Below are 16,577 nucleotides of genomic sequence, written 5' to 3' on the forward strand. Positions count from 1 at the left end.
CATAAGGGACATAGAAATTTTTTATGTATATTTTTGAGAGACAGAGACAGAGTGCAAGTGGTGGAGGGGCAGAGAGAAAGGGAGACACAGAATCTGAAGCAGGCTCCAGGCTCTGAGCTGTCAGCATAGAGTCAGACACAAGGCTTGAACCCACAAAACAGGAGATCGTGACCTGAGCCGAAGTCCGACGCTTAACTGACTGAGCTGCCCAGGTGCCCTGGGAGATAGAAATTATTACTAACACTGCTATCATCAAATTGTTAACAACTAGTGGTAAGGATGTGGGAAACTGGAACACATAGCTGATGAGAATTAAAAATGGTATAGACACTTTGAAAAACAGTTTGGCAGTGTGTATAGATACATTTATTGTATCACCCAGTAATCCCTTCCCTAGATAACTACCCAAAATAAGTGAAAACGTATATCCATACAAAGAAAAGACTTGAATATGATTTTCATAGTGGCATTTTTCATAATAACCAAAAAGTGAAAATAATCCAAATACTCATCAACCAGTTAGTAGATAAATAAAATATAGTGTATCTATGAAGTGAAATACTGTTCAGCTATTAAAAGGAACAAACTACTGATACATGGTATAACATGGATAAATCTCCATTTTACTGATACCGCATGCAAAAGACCACACATTGGTAAGCTTACATTTATAGTAAAATAGATGCTACAACATGGATGAACCTTGAAGTTACTATGCAAGTGGTTTCCCAGGGTTCCAGGTTGGAATGGGGTGTGATTGCAAACGGGCAATGAGATCTTTTAAGGGTGACGGTATTATTATCTGCAACTGGATTGTGGTGATGGTTGCACAACTCTAAATTACTAAACTTTGTTGAATTGTATACTTTGAAAAGGTGAATTTATAAGATGTAAATTATACCTCAGTAAAGTTGTTTTAAAGAAAGCCCGTCAGCTTTTCAACAAACAGTGCTGAGAAACCTGGATGTCCATGTGCAAAGGGATGAATGAAGTTGGACTCTTGGGAAAAGATCTAACACAAGAGCTAAAAAAGCTTAGAAGCAATCTTAGAAGCAATCATAGGGGAAAGGCTTCATGAAAATGGATTTGACAATGATTTCTTAGATATGACATAAAAATCACAGGCAACAAAAGAAGAATTAGATAAATTGGACTTTATTAACATTACAAACTTTTATGCATCAAAATATGTTATCAACAAAGTAAAACTGCAAACCAGGAAATTGGAGAAAATGTTTATAAATCATATATCTGATAAGGGATTGGTATCCAGAACACATAAGCTAGAACTCCTAAAACTCAACAACAAATCAACATAATTCAAAAATGGGCAAAGGGCTTGAATAGACATTTCTTCAAAAATATACACATGGCCAAAAAGCACATGAAAAGATTCTCAATATCATTAATCATTGGAGGGGTGGCTGGGTGGCTCAGTCAGTTAAGTGTCTGACTTAGGCTAAAGTCATGATCTCACAGTTTCGAGCCTTGCATCGGACTCTGCACTGACAGCTCAGAGTCTGGAGCCTGCTTTGGATTCTCCGTTTCCCCCCTCCCTCTCTGCCCCTTTCTGCTTGTGCTCTCTCTCTCTCAAAAATAAATAAACAAACATTTAAAAAATATATCACTAATCATTGGGGAAATGCTAATCAAAAACCAGGGGGTACCACTCCACACCCATTAGGATGGCTATTACAAACATAAAAACAAATAAACAACAACAAAAAAACCCCCACACAAAACAGAAAACAAGTGTTAGCAAGGATGTGGAGAAACTGGAACTTTGATGGGTTGTTGTTGAAATGTAAAATGGTGCGGCCACACTAGAAAACAGTATTTCAGCACCTCAAAAACCTGAACATAGAATTACCTTGTGATCCACCAATTCCACTTATGGATATATACACTAAACAATTGAAAGCAAGGGCTTTATGGTAAGTGATTGAAAGATCCACAGCTAACATCATTCTCAGTGAGGAAAACTGAGAGCTTTTCCTCCATGGTCAGGACAAGGCAAGGATGTCCACTCTTACCACTATTATTTACCATACTACTGGAAGTCTTAGCCTCAGCAATCAGACAAGAGAAATAAGTAAAGGCATCCAAATCAGCAAGGAAGAAGACTCAACTTTCACTATTTGCAGACAACATGATCCTTTATATAGGTAGGAAACCCAAAAGCTCCACCAAAAAATTTCTAGAATACATGAATTCAGCAAAGTCACAGGATATGAAGTCAATGTGCAGAAATCTGTGGCATTTCTATATACAAGTAACGAAGCAGCAGAAAAAGAAAGCAAGGAATTGATCCCATTTGCAGCTGCACCAAAAACCATACTAAACCTAACTAAAGAGTTAAAATTCTGTATTCTGAAAACTATAGAGGACTTATGAAAGAAATTGAAGAGCACACAAAGAAATGGAAAGGCATTCCATGCTCTAGATATCTAGAATTGGAAGAATAAACATTGTTTAAATGTCTATACTACCCAAAGCAATCTACACATTTAATGCAATCCCCATCAAAAAACACTAGCATTTTTCACAGAGCTAGAACAAACAATCTTAAAACTTGTAGGAGACCACAAAGACCCTGAATAGCGAAAGCAATCCTGAAAAAGAAAAACACAACTGGAGGCATCATGATTCCAGACTTCAAGCTATATTACAAAGCTGTAGTCATCAAGACAGTATGGCACTGGCACAAAACAGACACAAAGATCAATAGAACAGAATAGAAAACCCAGAAATGGGCCCAGAACTATATGGTCAACTCATCTTCGACAAAGCAGGAAAAAATATCCAATGGAAAAAAGACAGTCTCTCCAATAAACGGTGTTGGGAAAACTGGCTGGTGACATGCAGAATGAAACTGGACCACTTTCTTAACACCATACACAAAAATAAATTCAAAATGGATGAAAAAGACCTAAATGTGAGACAGGAAAACATCAAAATCCTAGAGGAGAACATAGGCAGCAACCTCTGTGACCTTGGCCTGAGCAGCTTCTTATAGACATGTTGCCAGACGCTAAGGAAACAAAAGCAAAACTGACCTACTGGGACTTCCACCAAGAAACAAATCTGCACAGCAAAGGAAATCATCAACAAAACTAAAAGACAGTGTATGGAATGGGAGAAAATATTTTTAAGCAACATATCTGATAAAGGGTTAGTATCTAAAATTTATAAAGAACTTATCAATCTCAACACCCCAAAAACATATAACCCAGTTAAGAAATGGGCAGAAGATGCGAATAGACACTTTTACAAAGAAGACATCCAGATGGCTAACAGACACATGAAAAGATGTTCAACATCACTCATCATCAGGGAAATACAAAACAAAATCACTATGAGATACCACCTCAGTGTCAGAATGGCTACAATTAACAACACAAGAAGCAAAACGTGTTGGTGAGGATGTGGAGAAAGGGGAACCCTCTTGCACTGTTCGTAGGAATGCGAACTGGTATAGCTACTCTGGGGAATAGTATGGAGGTTCCTCAAAAAGTTAAAAATAGAACTACCATATGATCCAGCAATCGCACTACTAGGTATTTACCCAAAGGATAAATATATCGATTCGAGGGCACCTGGGTGGCTCAGTTGGTTGAGTGTCTGACTCTTGGTTTTGGCTCAGGTCAGGATTCTAGAGTCATAGGATTGAGCCTCATGATGGGTTCCAGACTGAACATGGAGCTTGCTTAAGATTCTTTCTCTTCTTCTCTGCCCCTCTACCCCACTCATGCACTCTCTCTCTAAAATAATAAAAAATACAGATTTGAAGAGGTATATGCATGCTGATGTGTATAGCAGCCTTATCAACAGTAGCCAGACTATGGAGAGAGCCCAAACGATGCATGGATAAAGAAGACGTGGTATATATACAATGGAATATTACTCAGCCATAAAAAATGGAATCTTGCCATTTGCAATGAGATGAATAGAATTAGAGTGTATTATGCTAAGCGAAATAAGTCAGAGAAAGGCACATACCATATGATTTCACTCATGTTTGGAATTTAAGAAACAAAACAGATGAACATAGGAGAAAAAAAGAGGGAAACAAACCATAAGAGACTTAAAGATAGAAAACAAACTGAGGGTTGATGGAGGGAAGTGGATGGGAGATGGGCTAGATGTGTGATGAGTATTATGAAGGGCACTTGTTATGATGGGCACTGGGTGTTGTATGTAAGTGATGAATCACTGAATTTTACTCCTGAAACCAATATTGCACTATATGTTAACTATGAAGAATTTAAATAAAAATTTGAAAAGAAAAAGACATTATGGTAAATGAAATAAGGCAGACACAAAAGATAAGTACTGTATGATTCCATTTAGATATCTAGAATAATCTAATTTATAGAGACATAAAATAGAATGGTAGTACCAAGGGCTGAGAATAGAATGGGAGTTACTACTTAATGAGTACAGTTTCAGTAGGGGTTGATGACAATGTTCTAGAGATGGATGGTGGTAATGGTTGCACAACAGTGTGGATGTACTAAATGCCACTGAGCTGCACACTTAAAAATAATTTATGGGTGCCTGGGTGGCTCAGTCATTTGAGCATGGGAATCTTGACTTTTGGCATAGGTCACGATCTCACAGTTGTGAGATCGAGCCCTGTGTCAGGCTCTGCACTGAGGGTGGAGCCTGCTTAAGATTCTCTCTCTCCCTATCCTTCTGCTCCTCCCCTGTTCATGCTTTCTCTCTCTCTCTCTCTCTCAAAAAAAATTCAAATGGTAAATACTGTTACATAATATATCACATTAAAAAGGCAGACCGAAAGAAATGCCACTATTAAGTGATGCTATCAGATGTTGCATTGTGATATGTTCAAAATTATCACTTGAGTTATCAAGAGATTGAGATGTGTTCCTATATTTTATAATTGAGTAAAATGTGTTTTAATGGTTTTGCACATTGTTGTTCTTTGTTATATTTGTAATGATAATGTCTGGGACCACATTCATCTGTAAAGTTTCACCAAGAAACTCCCCTTGACCTTATTCAAATAGTTTATCAACTACCCTGTGAATGTTTGTTTGTTAAGTAAATTCACAGCCTGAAATCCTACCGTGCATTTAGATTGTAACTGTGTATCCCTCTATTGGAATAATGCTCTAGTTCTGAAAGTATAGCTCTTCAAATGCAAAGAAAGCAGTGTAATGAAATAATCATGAATATCAGATGCCTATACATGCCAGGCACTGTGGCTGACATTTCATGTTATCTCATAGAAATCTTAACTCCTGTTGTGAGGCAGGTGGTGGTATTCTCATTCTATGAAAGAAAATAGGCAGTGAGGAAAGATAGGGACACTTCTATTTGTGAGGCCTGAATGGGGTGCTGATGCAACTCTTCTGTGTTCTGATGAGCATTGTAGGCAGGAAACTGGCTTGTTTAGATGTTCTAGGCTAGCTTACCTCAACTCTTCACATCACAAACAGTGGGTTTATAAATGTAAATAAAACTATATGTATTGGTGGTATGCATATAAAGAAAAATTGAGATGGAGAAAACATCTTAGTTCTTATTTTCCATAGGTCATGGAGAACACTGAAGAAATATCACACTGAACAAAATCATTCCTTGTTTGTCACAAAGGCAGAAAATGAAACTCCATAAGGTAAAAGAGATCATAGGATTTAATCCTTCTTTCTTCCTTAAAATAAAAAAGACTGAAATTGCCATACCATGAAACAGTCTTTTCTGCAAGATATGTGTGTTTCCATAACATGTTTTATTAGTTCATATGCAGCTGGTAAGTTGGGGAATGATACAAGTCCTGTGTGGAAGTTGTACTGGTTCAAACATCATTTTTATAGTAAGCTAATGTGTTAAAGCAAAGAGAGACAAACTTTCTCATGACTGAAAAAATTAACTCTTAACAATATATGAAGACTCTAAGAAAAAAAGGTGAAAGTCCTTAAAGTGCAAGGAATGGCTAGGTTAGCGGCTTCAGAAACCACCTAATTTATGACCATGCTAAGCTGTCTGGGGGAGCTGCAAGTACAGATAAGCCATGAAGACTTTTCACCTGGTGATTACAAAAAGAGCATTTATTAAAAAGGCTACCTCTGGATCATATTTTTAATATTAATGAAATGCTTTCTATTAAAAGGAAATGATTTCTAGAACCTATACCTGAAAGGAAGAAACACAAGCCCACAACTTAAAGCCTGCAAAAGATTGATCAACTAATTCTCAGTGTAAATAATCATAGATACTTAGGATTATTGTTTTCGTTACCACTTAAGTCACAAAGTTCCAAACCTCTTCATAAGGCTTCATTTTTAGGGCATGATTTCACAGAATGTGAGGTTTTCATCTTATTAGGGACAATATAAAGAATTCATTAGGCCAGGACAATTTCTTCAGACAGCCTTTTCCAATTGTAAAGTTATCCTGAAATATAAACAAAGTAATAGTGACTTTCAGGTAGTATGAAAATAAAGAATTGTAGGGTAGTCTGGAGCTGTGGATGTTCTGAATACCAAAAATCTTGAACTAGTAAATAGTTGAGGCAAAGGAGAAAACACTGGCCCAATGTACCATCCCATCTGTGAACTATTTCTTCCTCAAGCCAGTTTCTCCACATCCTTGCCAATTATAGTTTTGTTGTTGTTGTTGTTGTTAATAGTTATCCTAATAAGTGTGAAATGGTATCTCATGGTGTTTTTTTAATGTTTAAGTCTATTTTATTTTTTAAAGTTATTTAAATTCGGTTAGTTAACATACAGTATAATATTAGTTTCAGGTGCAGAATTTAGTGATTCCTCACTTGCATGTAACAGTGCTCATCACAACAAGTGTACTCCTTAATGCCCATCTCATGGTTTTAATTTACATTTCCGTTATAATTAGTGATGTTGAACATCTTTTCATGTGCTTATTGGCTATCTATATAACTTCTTTGAATACCTTTTAATTCAAGTCTTTTTTATAGCTTTGAACTGGGTTGTCTTTTGGTGTTGCATTTTAGTTTTTTATTATATTCTGTATATTAATTCCTCGTTGGATAAATGATTTGCAGCTATCCTCTCCTATGGATTGCTTTTTCACTCTGTTAATAGTGTCCTCTTTACATAAAAGTTTTAAATTTTGATGAAATCCAACTTGTGCATCCTGTTGATAACTTGTGACATTGGCATCATATCCAAGGAATCATCGCCAAATCCATTACTTTTTGTCATTTTTCTTCTAAGAGATTTATAGTTACAGGTCTCACATTTAGGTCTTTGATCCATTTTTAAAATTAAAGTATAATTAACATACAGTGTGATATTAGTTTCAGGTGTATAGTATAATAATTCAAAAATTCCACATATTTTTCAGTGCTCATCAAGATAAGTGTATCTTTATCCCCTTTATCTGTTTCACCCATTTCCTCACCCTCCACCCTTCTGGCAACCATCAGTTAGTTCTCTGTATTTAAGAGTCTTACGTTTGTCTCATTTTTTAAATCACACATGTGAGCGAAATCATATGGTATTTGTCTTTCTCTTACTGATTTATTTCATTTAGCATTATACCCTCTTGGTCCATCCATGTTGTTGCAGATAGTAAGATTTCATTTGTTTTTATAGCTAAGTAATGGTATTATTCCAATATATATATATATATATATATATATATATATATATACCACTTCTTTGTATTCATTCATCTATCCATGGACACTTGGGTTGCATCCCTATCTTGGCTATTATAATAATGCTGCAGTAAACATAAGGTACATATATCTTTTCAAATTAACATTTTTATTTCCTGGCATAAATACCTAGTAGTGGAATTATTGGGTTGTAGGGTAGTTCTATTTTTAATTTTTTGAGGGACTTGTACAATTGTTTTCCACAGTGGCTGCACCAATTTGCATTCTCACCAATAGCGCATGAGGGTTCCCTTTTTCTCCACATAATTGCCAAATTTGTTATTTCATGTATTTTTGATTTTAGCTATTAGTAGTTTAGCTAGTAGTAGTGTTGGTTTGCATTTCCCAGATGATAAGTGATATTCAGCATCTTTTCATTTGTCTCTTGGCCATCTGTATGTGTTCTTTGGAAAAATGTCTATTCAGTTCTTCTCCCCATTTTAAAATCAGATTTTCTTGGTGTTAAGTTGGATAAGCTCTTTTTATATTTTGGATATTAATGCCTTGTGATGTATATCATTTGTAAATATCATTTCCCATTCAGTAAGTTGCCTTTTCATTTTGTTGATGGTTTCCTTTGCTGTGCAAAAGATTTTTAGTTTGAAATAGTCCCAATAGTTTCCTTTTGGTTTTGTTTCCCTTGCACACACACACACACACACACACACACATTTCTATACCTGATGTCTAAGACAGTACTGCCTATGATTTCTTTTTAAGATTTTTACAGCTTCAGGTCTTACATTTAGGTCTTCTGTTCACTTTGAGTTTATTTTTATGTATGGTGTAAGAAAGTGATCCAGTTTCTTTCTTTCTTTCTTTCTTTCTTTCTTTTTCTTTTTTTTTTTTTTGCATGTTGCTGTCCAGTTTTCCCAGTACCATATGTTGAAGAGACTGTCTCTTCTCTGTGTCATATTAGTTTCTTGCTTCCTTTGTTGTAGATTAATTGACTTTATATAAGTGTGGGTTTATTTCTACACTATTCTGTTCCATTTATCTCTGTTTCATTGATTACTACAGCTTTGTAGTATATTTTGAAATCTGGAATTGTGATACCTCCAGCTTTTTTGTTCTTTTTGAAGATTGCTTTGGCTATTCAGGTCTTTTGTGGTTACGTGTAAATTTAAGAATTTTCTAGTTCTTACTAGAGCTAGAATATTTTCACAAATACTGGTATTTTGATAGGGGTTGCATTAAATCTGTAGACTGGGTAGTATGGACATTTTATCAATGTTTGTTCTTCCAATCCATGAGCACAGAATATCTTTCCATTTGTTTGTGTCCTTTTCAATTTGTTTCATCAGTGTTTTATACTTTGCAAATTACTGGTCTTTCACCACATTGGTGAAGTTTATTCCTACGTGTTGTTATGATTTGTGGTGCAATTGTAAATGGGATTCTTTTCTTAATTTCTCTTTCTGTGTGTTTTCCATAGATGTCCTTTATTATGTTAGGTATGTTCCTTCTAAACCTACTTTGTTGAGGGTTTTTATCATGAATAGATGGTATACTGTGTCAAATGCTTTTTCTGCATCTATTGAGATGATTGTATATTTCCTATCCTCATTGATGTGTTGTATCTTGTTGATTTGGGACTATTGAATCACCCTTGCATCCCAGGAATAACTTTCATTTGATCGCGGTGACCGATTTATTTAAAATGTATTATTGATTGTGTTTGGTAATGTTTTTTGAGGATTCTTACATCTACATTCGTCAGAGATAATGGTGTGGAGTTTTCTTTCTCTGTAGTATCATTATCTGGTTTTGGTATCAGGGTAACTATAGCCTCATAGAATGAATTTGGAAGTTTTCCTTCCTTTTCTATTTTTTTGGAATAGTTTGAGAATAGGTACTAACTCTTCTTTAAATGTTTGGTAGGATTCGCCTATGAAGCCATCTGGCCCTGAACTTTTGTTTGCTGAGAGTTTATTACTGATTAAATTTCCTTGCCGATAATTGGTCTGTTCAAAATTTCTATTTATTCCTGCTTCAATTTGGGGAGATTATATGTTTCTAGGAATTTATCCATTTCTTCCAGGTTGTCCAATTTGTTAGCATACAGTTTTTCATAAAATTCTCTTACAATTGTATGTATTTCTGTGATGTCAGGTGTTATTTCTTCTATTGTCTTTTTAGTTTCTATTTTGTTTATTTCTGCTCTGATCTTCATTATTTTCTTCCTTCTACTGATTTGGGGTTTTGTTTGTTCTTTTTCTAGCTCCGTTAGGTGTAAGGTTAGGTTGTTTGAGATTGTTCTTGCTTCTTAAAGTAGGCCTGTATTGATAAACTTCCCTCTTAGTTTAGACTGATGCATCCCAAAGAGTTTAGACTGTTGTGTTTGCATTTTATTTGTCTCCATTTATTTTTTAATTTTCTCTTTGATTTTTTGGTTGATGCAATCATTTTCAGTAGGATGTTATTTAGTCTGTATGTATTTGTGGCCTTTCCAGATTTTTTCTTCTGGTTGATTTCTAGTTTCACAATGTTGTGGTCAGAAAAGATGCATCGTATGACCTCAATATTTTTTGATTTCTTGAGACTTCTTTTGTGGTCCGTTATGTGGAGAATGTTCCATGTACACTTGAAAGGAATGTGCCTTCTGCTGCTTTAGGATGGAATGTTCTGAATATTTATGTTAAATCCATCTGGTCCAGTGTGTCATTCAAAGCCACTGTTTCCTTATTGATTTTCTGTTTGGCTGATCCATTAATGTAAGTGGGATGTTAAAGTCCCCTACTAATATTGTATTACTATCGATTAGTTCCTCTATGTTTGTTACTAGATGCTTTATGTATTTAGATGCTTTCCTGTTGGGTGCATAAATATTTATAATTTTTAGATCTGCTTGTTGGATTTTTCCATTTTATGATTAAATAATGTCCTTTTTTGTCTGTTACAGTCTTAGTTTTAAAGTCTATTTGTATTTTGTATTGCTACCCCAGCTTTCTTTACACATCCATTTGCATGATAAGTGCTTCTCTATCCCTTCATTTTAAACCTGCAGATGTCTTTTAGTCTGAAATGAGTCTTTTGTAGGCAGCATATAGTTGGGTCTTGTGTTTTTTTTTTTTTTTTTTTTTATCCATTCCATCACCCCATGTCTTTTGATTGGAACATTTAATCTTTTTACATTCAAAATAATTATAGATAGATATTTATTTTTGCCATTTTGTTACTTGATTTGTGGTTGCTTTCTTCTCTCACACTGTTCTTTCATGATTAGTTGTCTTTATTTAGCGATATACTTGGATTCCTTTCTCCTTATTTTTCACATATCTATTACTGTTTTTTGATTCATGGTTACCATTAGGTTTGTACATAACATTTTCTTTATATATTAGTCTATATTAAATTTCTGGTTGTTTAAGTTTGAACCCAATCTTTACTCCTCCCCGCCACCCTGCAATGTTTTAGGTCTATGGTATCATACTTTATATCCTTTTATTTTGTGAGTTCCTTGACTGATTTTTACAGATCTACTTGCTTTTACTGTTTTTGTGTTTCCTACTTTTGATACTCTCACGCTCTTTTCTTTCCATTCAAGTAGTCCCCTTTAATATTTCTTGTAGGGCTGGTTTAGTGGTCACAAACTCTTTTGTTTGTCTGGGAAACTCTCTATCTCTCTTTCAATTCTGAATGATAACCTTGCTGGATAGAGTATTCTTGGTTGCAGATTTTTTTTCCTTTCAGCACATTGAATATGTCATGTTACTCCCTTCTGGCCTGGAAAGTTTCTGTTGAAAAATCAGCTTAATAGCCTTATGGGGTTTCCCATTATTTATTTGCTTTCTTTTATCTTTGTTCCTTTAAAAATTTTCTCTTTTTTATTACTTTTTGCCATTTTAATTACTTGTGTCTTGTTGTGGACCTTCTTGGGTTGAAGTTGTTGAGGGATCTCTGGGCCTCTTGGATCTGGATTTCTGCTTCATTCCCTAGATTTGGGAAGTTTTCAGTTATTTCTTCAAATAAATTTTCTGCCCCCTTCTCTCTTCTCCTCCTGGGATCCCTATAATGCGAATGTTATTATGTTTGGTGGTGTTGTTGAGTTCCGTAAGTCTATTCTCACTCTGCATAATTTTTTTCCTCTCATATGCACAGCTTGATTACTTTCCATTCCTCTCCCCTGCAGGTACCTGATTTGTTGTTCTGCTTCCCATAGCCTACTATTTATTCCATCTGGTGTATTTTTAATTTCATTTACTGTGTTTCTCATCGCTGATTAGTTCTTTTTAAAAAATCTTTGTTAAGGGTCTCACTGATGTCCTCCACTCTTTTCTCAAGTCCAATAAGTATCTTTATGATGATTACTTTGAATTCTTTTTCAGGTATATTGCTTCTCTGTTTTATTTCTCTTTTGTTGTGATTTTTGTCCTGTTCTTTCAATGGGACATATTCCTTTTTCTCCTAATTTTTTGTAACTCTCTGTGTTTCTCTGTGTTAGGAAAGTCAGCTAAAGCTCCTGATCTTTAAAGCAGTGGCCTTATGAAGAAGAGGTACTGTGGTGCTCTATAGTGCAGTGTTCATTGTTCCCCAAAACCAAGCATTTCAGGGGTGTCTGCTATGTGGGTTGTGTAAATCCTAATGAACTGAATTTGCATTCAGTTCAGTCAGCTGCAGTGGCCTACTTTGCCTGTTGTGGTCGGGGTTTGGTCCTTGTGCTGTTAAAGGATCAGTCTGGGGCCACTGTTGGTTTGTAATAGGGTGGTGCTCTGTACTGCAGAACCTGCTTGGGATTCTCCCTCACCCTCTCTCTGCCCCTCCCCCTGCTCATGCTGTCCCTCCCACTCTCTCTCTCTCTCAAAATATTTTTTAAAAAATATTTTAAAAAATAAAAAATCCTGTCAAATTTTTGTCAAATGCTTTTTCTGTATCAGTTGATGTTGTCATATGGGTTTTTCCCTCTTCATTCTGTCAATATAGTATATTAATTCATTTTCACTTGTTGAACTCTTCTTGAATTGTAGAAATAAATCCACTTGTTCAAAGTATATAGAACTTCTAATGTGATGTTTCAGTTGGTAATACTTTGTTTAGGATTTTTGCATTAATATTCATCAGGGATATTAAGCTATAGCTTTTCTTCCCCCTTCTTTTGTAGTCTGGCTTTGGTGCCAAGGTAATACCAGCCTTATAGAATGAGTTAGAAAGTTTCTCTTGAATTTTTTGGAATAGTTTGAGGACTGGTGTTATTTCTTGTTTAAATGGTTGGTAGAATTCTTCAGTGAAGCCTCAGTTGCAGAGCATTTCTTTGTTGGGAGGGTTTTGATTACTAATTCAGTCTCCTAGTTATAGGTCCATATAGATTTTATTTGTTCATGATTCACTCCTTGTATTTCTAGGAAATATATTCATTTCATCTGGGTTATCCAATTTATAGCTGCTCATAATTGTACTCTAATCCTTCTATTTCTGTAGAATAATTACTAATGCCCCTACTTTTATATCTGCTTTTAGTAAGTTGGAACCTTTTTTTCATGTTCTAATTAAGATTTTTCCACTCTTAAAATCTTTTTGAAACACTATCTTGCCTATTTCAGTTTTAATCTTCCACTGGCTTTAGGTTTATTTTTTTCCTAGGTCTTTTTAGAATGTTTATTTCATATATTTATATTTATATATTCAAGGTAAGCATTTACAGCTATGGATTTCCTTAGCATTGCTTTGTTGCATCACATACATTTTGTTATGTTGTGTTTCGCTGAATATATTTTGAGGCTCTGTTATTAGATGCATGAATGTTTATAACTGTTTAATTTGGATGTATTTTAAACCTTTTATCAGTAGATAATGTCCTTCATTGTTTCTTGTAAGCTTTTTGGGTTTAAAGTCTTTTTTTGTCTAATGATAGTATGGCCACCACTACTCCCTTTGGGGACTATTTGCATGGAATATCTTTATCCATCCTTTTACTTTAGATCTGAAGTCAGTCTCTTGTAGACTGCAGTTAGGTCATGTTTTTAAATCCATTTCACTAATCTCTGTTTTTTTTAATTGGAGTTTAATCCATCTATATTTATTTATTTATTTATTCATTTATTTTTAATGTTTATCCATTTTTGAGAGAGAGAGAGTCAGAGCATTAGTGGCAGAGGGGCAGAGAGAGAAGGAGACACGGAATCCGAAGCAGGCTCCAGGCTCCAAGCCATCAGCACAGAACCCATTGTGGGACTCGAACTCACAAACCAAGAGATCGTGACCTGAGCTGAAGTCGGACACTCAACTGACTGAGCCATCCAGAAAGTAATTATTGAGGGACTAATGTCATACTATTTATGTGCCTTTTAGCTTTTTGTTCATTTTTGATGTGACTTTTGTGTTTTAGTTGAATTTTTTTGTAATAAAACATTTTCTCATTTCCTGTATTATTATTATTTCCTGTATTATATTATTATTCCTCATAGCTGTATTATTATATAGCTACTTCTTTGTGGTTACCTTAAGGATTCCATTTAACATCCTAAATTAATAACACTCTAATTTGAGTTTATGGCAGCTTAAGTGTACAAAAACTCTTTTCTTATATATAACCTTGTTTTCACCCCCTTTTGGTTATTAATGTCACAAAATTACATCTTTAAGTATTGTGCATCTGAAAACATAGACAAGTAACTATTTTAAGTCTCTTAAATTATGTACAAAATGAAAAGTAGAGCTACAAATCAAAATTATAATACTAGCTTTTATTTTTTTTTTTTTAATTTTTTTTTTCAACGTTTTTTATTTATTTTTGGGACAGAGAGAGACAGAGCATGAACGGGGGAGGGGCAGAGAGAGAGGGAGACACAGAATCGGAAACAGGCTCCAGGCTCCGAGCCATCAGCCCAGAGCCTGACGCGGGGCTCGAACTCACGGACCGTGAGATCGTGACCTGGCTGAAGTCGGACGCTTAACCGACTGCGCCACCCAGGCGCCCCAATACTAGCTTTTATACTTGCCCATGTATACTTTAATTAGAAATCTTATTTCTTCATATGGCCTTGAGTTCCTGTCTACTGTCCCTTCTCATTCAACCTGAAGTTAGCACTTATTTCAGGGCAGGTGTAGTGGAATCTGTCTCCTTCTGTTTTTGTCTGGTAATGTTTTAGTTTCTCCCTCATTTTTGAAGGAGTCTTGTCAGATAGTTTTGGTAGACAGTTTTTTTTTTTCTTTTAGTAATTTGAATATATCAAACCCCACTGTCTTTTGGTCCCCAAGGTTTCTGATGAAAACTGGACAACCTTATTGAGGATCCCTTTTCATTCCTGCTTTCAATATTCTGTCTTTTGCTTTGGATAGACTGATTCTAATGTGTCTTGGTGGGTCTGTTTTGACTTTCTCCTATTTGGAATGCAATGAGCTTTGCAAACTGTTCAAATCTGTTATTGAAATTCACCCTCTAGTGAAAATCTTTATTGTACCTTCTGCTCCAGAATTTCTTTGATCCTCTTTTAATTTCTTTGTTCATGTTCTCATTTTATTCATTTTCCTGATTTCCTGTATTTCTTTGAATATATTTAAGTCTCTGTCTAGTAAGTTCAAAACGTACACACTTCCTCAGGGTCAGTTTCTGTTCCTCTAAATAGACCTGTTTTCTCTTTTTCTTTGTATGACTTGTTATTTTCTGCTTTTGAAAATTGGGCATTTCACTATTATAATATGGTAATTCTAGATATAGGATTTTCCTGTCACCAGGGTTTACCAGGTTTTTCTTTTTTCTTTTTGATTTGCTGCAAGCTGTTTTCCATTTATTTTTAGACTATTCCAAAGTATTTTTACAAAGACCTTGTTTTGTGAGATCATCTCTGTTCTGTTTACCTCATGTTCAGCTGTTTTGACAGTTTTCTTTGAATGCCAGTTCTCTGTCTTTGCAGATTAGATGGGTGCTAGAGCATTCCTGCAATATGTAGCTAGGCTTGCTCTGAGCCTAGGGATCTGACTGAGGTGAAAACTTAAGGTCTTAGATCTTTTCTGAGCATGTGTTTTGCCTGGACGTGCATATGGCATTCTAAATCCCATCCTCCCCTCATATAGAGCTATTTCTGAATGTCCAGTTTTCAAAAACTCTCACCCTATCTTCTTCCCTAGGCCTTATATGACCTATTCTGTCTCCACCAATAATTGATCGCCCCAGGTATCTGAGTCTGCGGCTTTTACAAGTAATGCCTGCCACTCTTCCTGCCTGATTTCCAAGTTAATGGCAAAATAGAGGTGAGCACTTAAGACACACACAATAATTTTCAAATAAAGTCTACTCTACCTCTTCTGGTTTGAAGGTAGGAACTGGAAACCAGGCCTCTGCCACTTTTTAAATAAGACTGCCACTGCACTGGGACAAAGGCAAGTAAAATGTCTCAAAATTTTCCTATCATTTTGAAGATGATTTTTCTTCACTGGACATGGTCTTGTTTGCTGTAATCTTTTATTGTTTTCCAGAGCTCTGACAGTGCTGGTTCATATAGTTGCTGTTGGTTTTGTTGGGGAACAAGAGCTTAGATTGTCCTAGTCCACCATTTTGCTAGTGTCACTCAGGTCACTTATTTTTCACTCCTGTCTGTAATTGTAGTACCATGACAAGGCCTTCAACAGAGTATGTTTTAGATACATATATGGTGAATTTTGGTTAGACTTGTAAGTACTGTGTAAATGTTAAGAAAATTATCCTCACTCTAATCATTGTGCTTATTTTTTATTATTAAAAAAAATTTTAATGTTTATTTTTGAGAGAGAGAGCGTGAGTGGGAGAGGGGCAGAGAGAGAGGGAAAAAGAATCCAAGGCAGGCTCCAGGCACTGAGTTGACAGCACAGACCCAATATGGGGCTCAAACCCATGAACCATGAGATCATGACCTGAGCCAAAGTCTGATGCTTAACCGACTGAGCCATCCAGGCACCTCTGATCATTGTGTTTAAAATTAAAGTTAAGGAATTT

General features: G+C 35.4%; 1 protein-coding gene across 2 annotated transcripts in view; it reads left to right on the forward strand.

Moving 5' to 3' along the window:
* Positions 1 to 5,703, forward strand: part of NRG4 (neuregulin 4) — a 95,981-nt gene extending 90,278 nt beyond the window's left edge. For both annotated transcript variants that reach the window (XR_007453883.1, XM_049613916.1), the window contains one exon: positions 5,559 to 5,703. Coding sequence is in view for 1 of the 2 variants with exons in the window: in XM_049613916.1 (XP_049469873.1) it covers positions 5,559 to 5,575 (17 nt within the window). In the remaining variant the exon portion in view is untranslated. The remainder of the gene's footprint in view (positions 1 to 5,558) is intronic.
* The last annotated feature ends 10,874 nt before the right edge of the window (positions 5,704 to 16,577 follow it).

This window comes from Panthera uncia, assembly GCF_023721935.1.
Source record: "Panthera uncia isolate 11264 chromosome B3 unlocalized genomic scaffold, Puncia_PCG_1.0 HiC_scaffold_1, whole genome shotgun sequence".
NCBI classification, from domain to species: domain Eukaryota; kingdom Metazoa; phylum Chordata; class Mammalia; order Carnivora; family Felidae; genus Panthera; species Panthera uncia.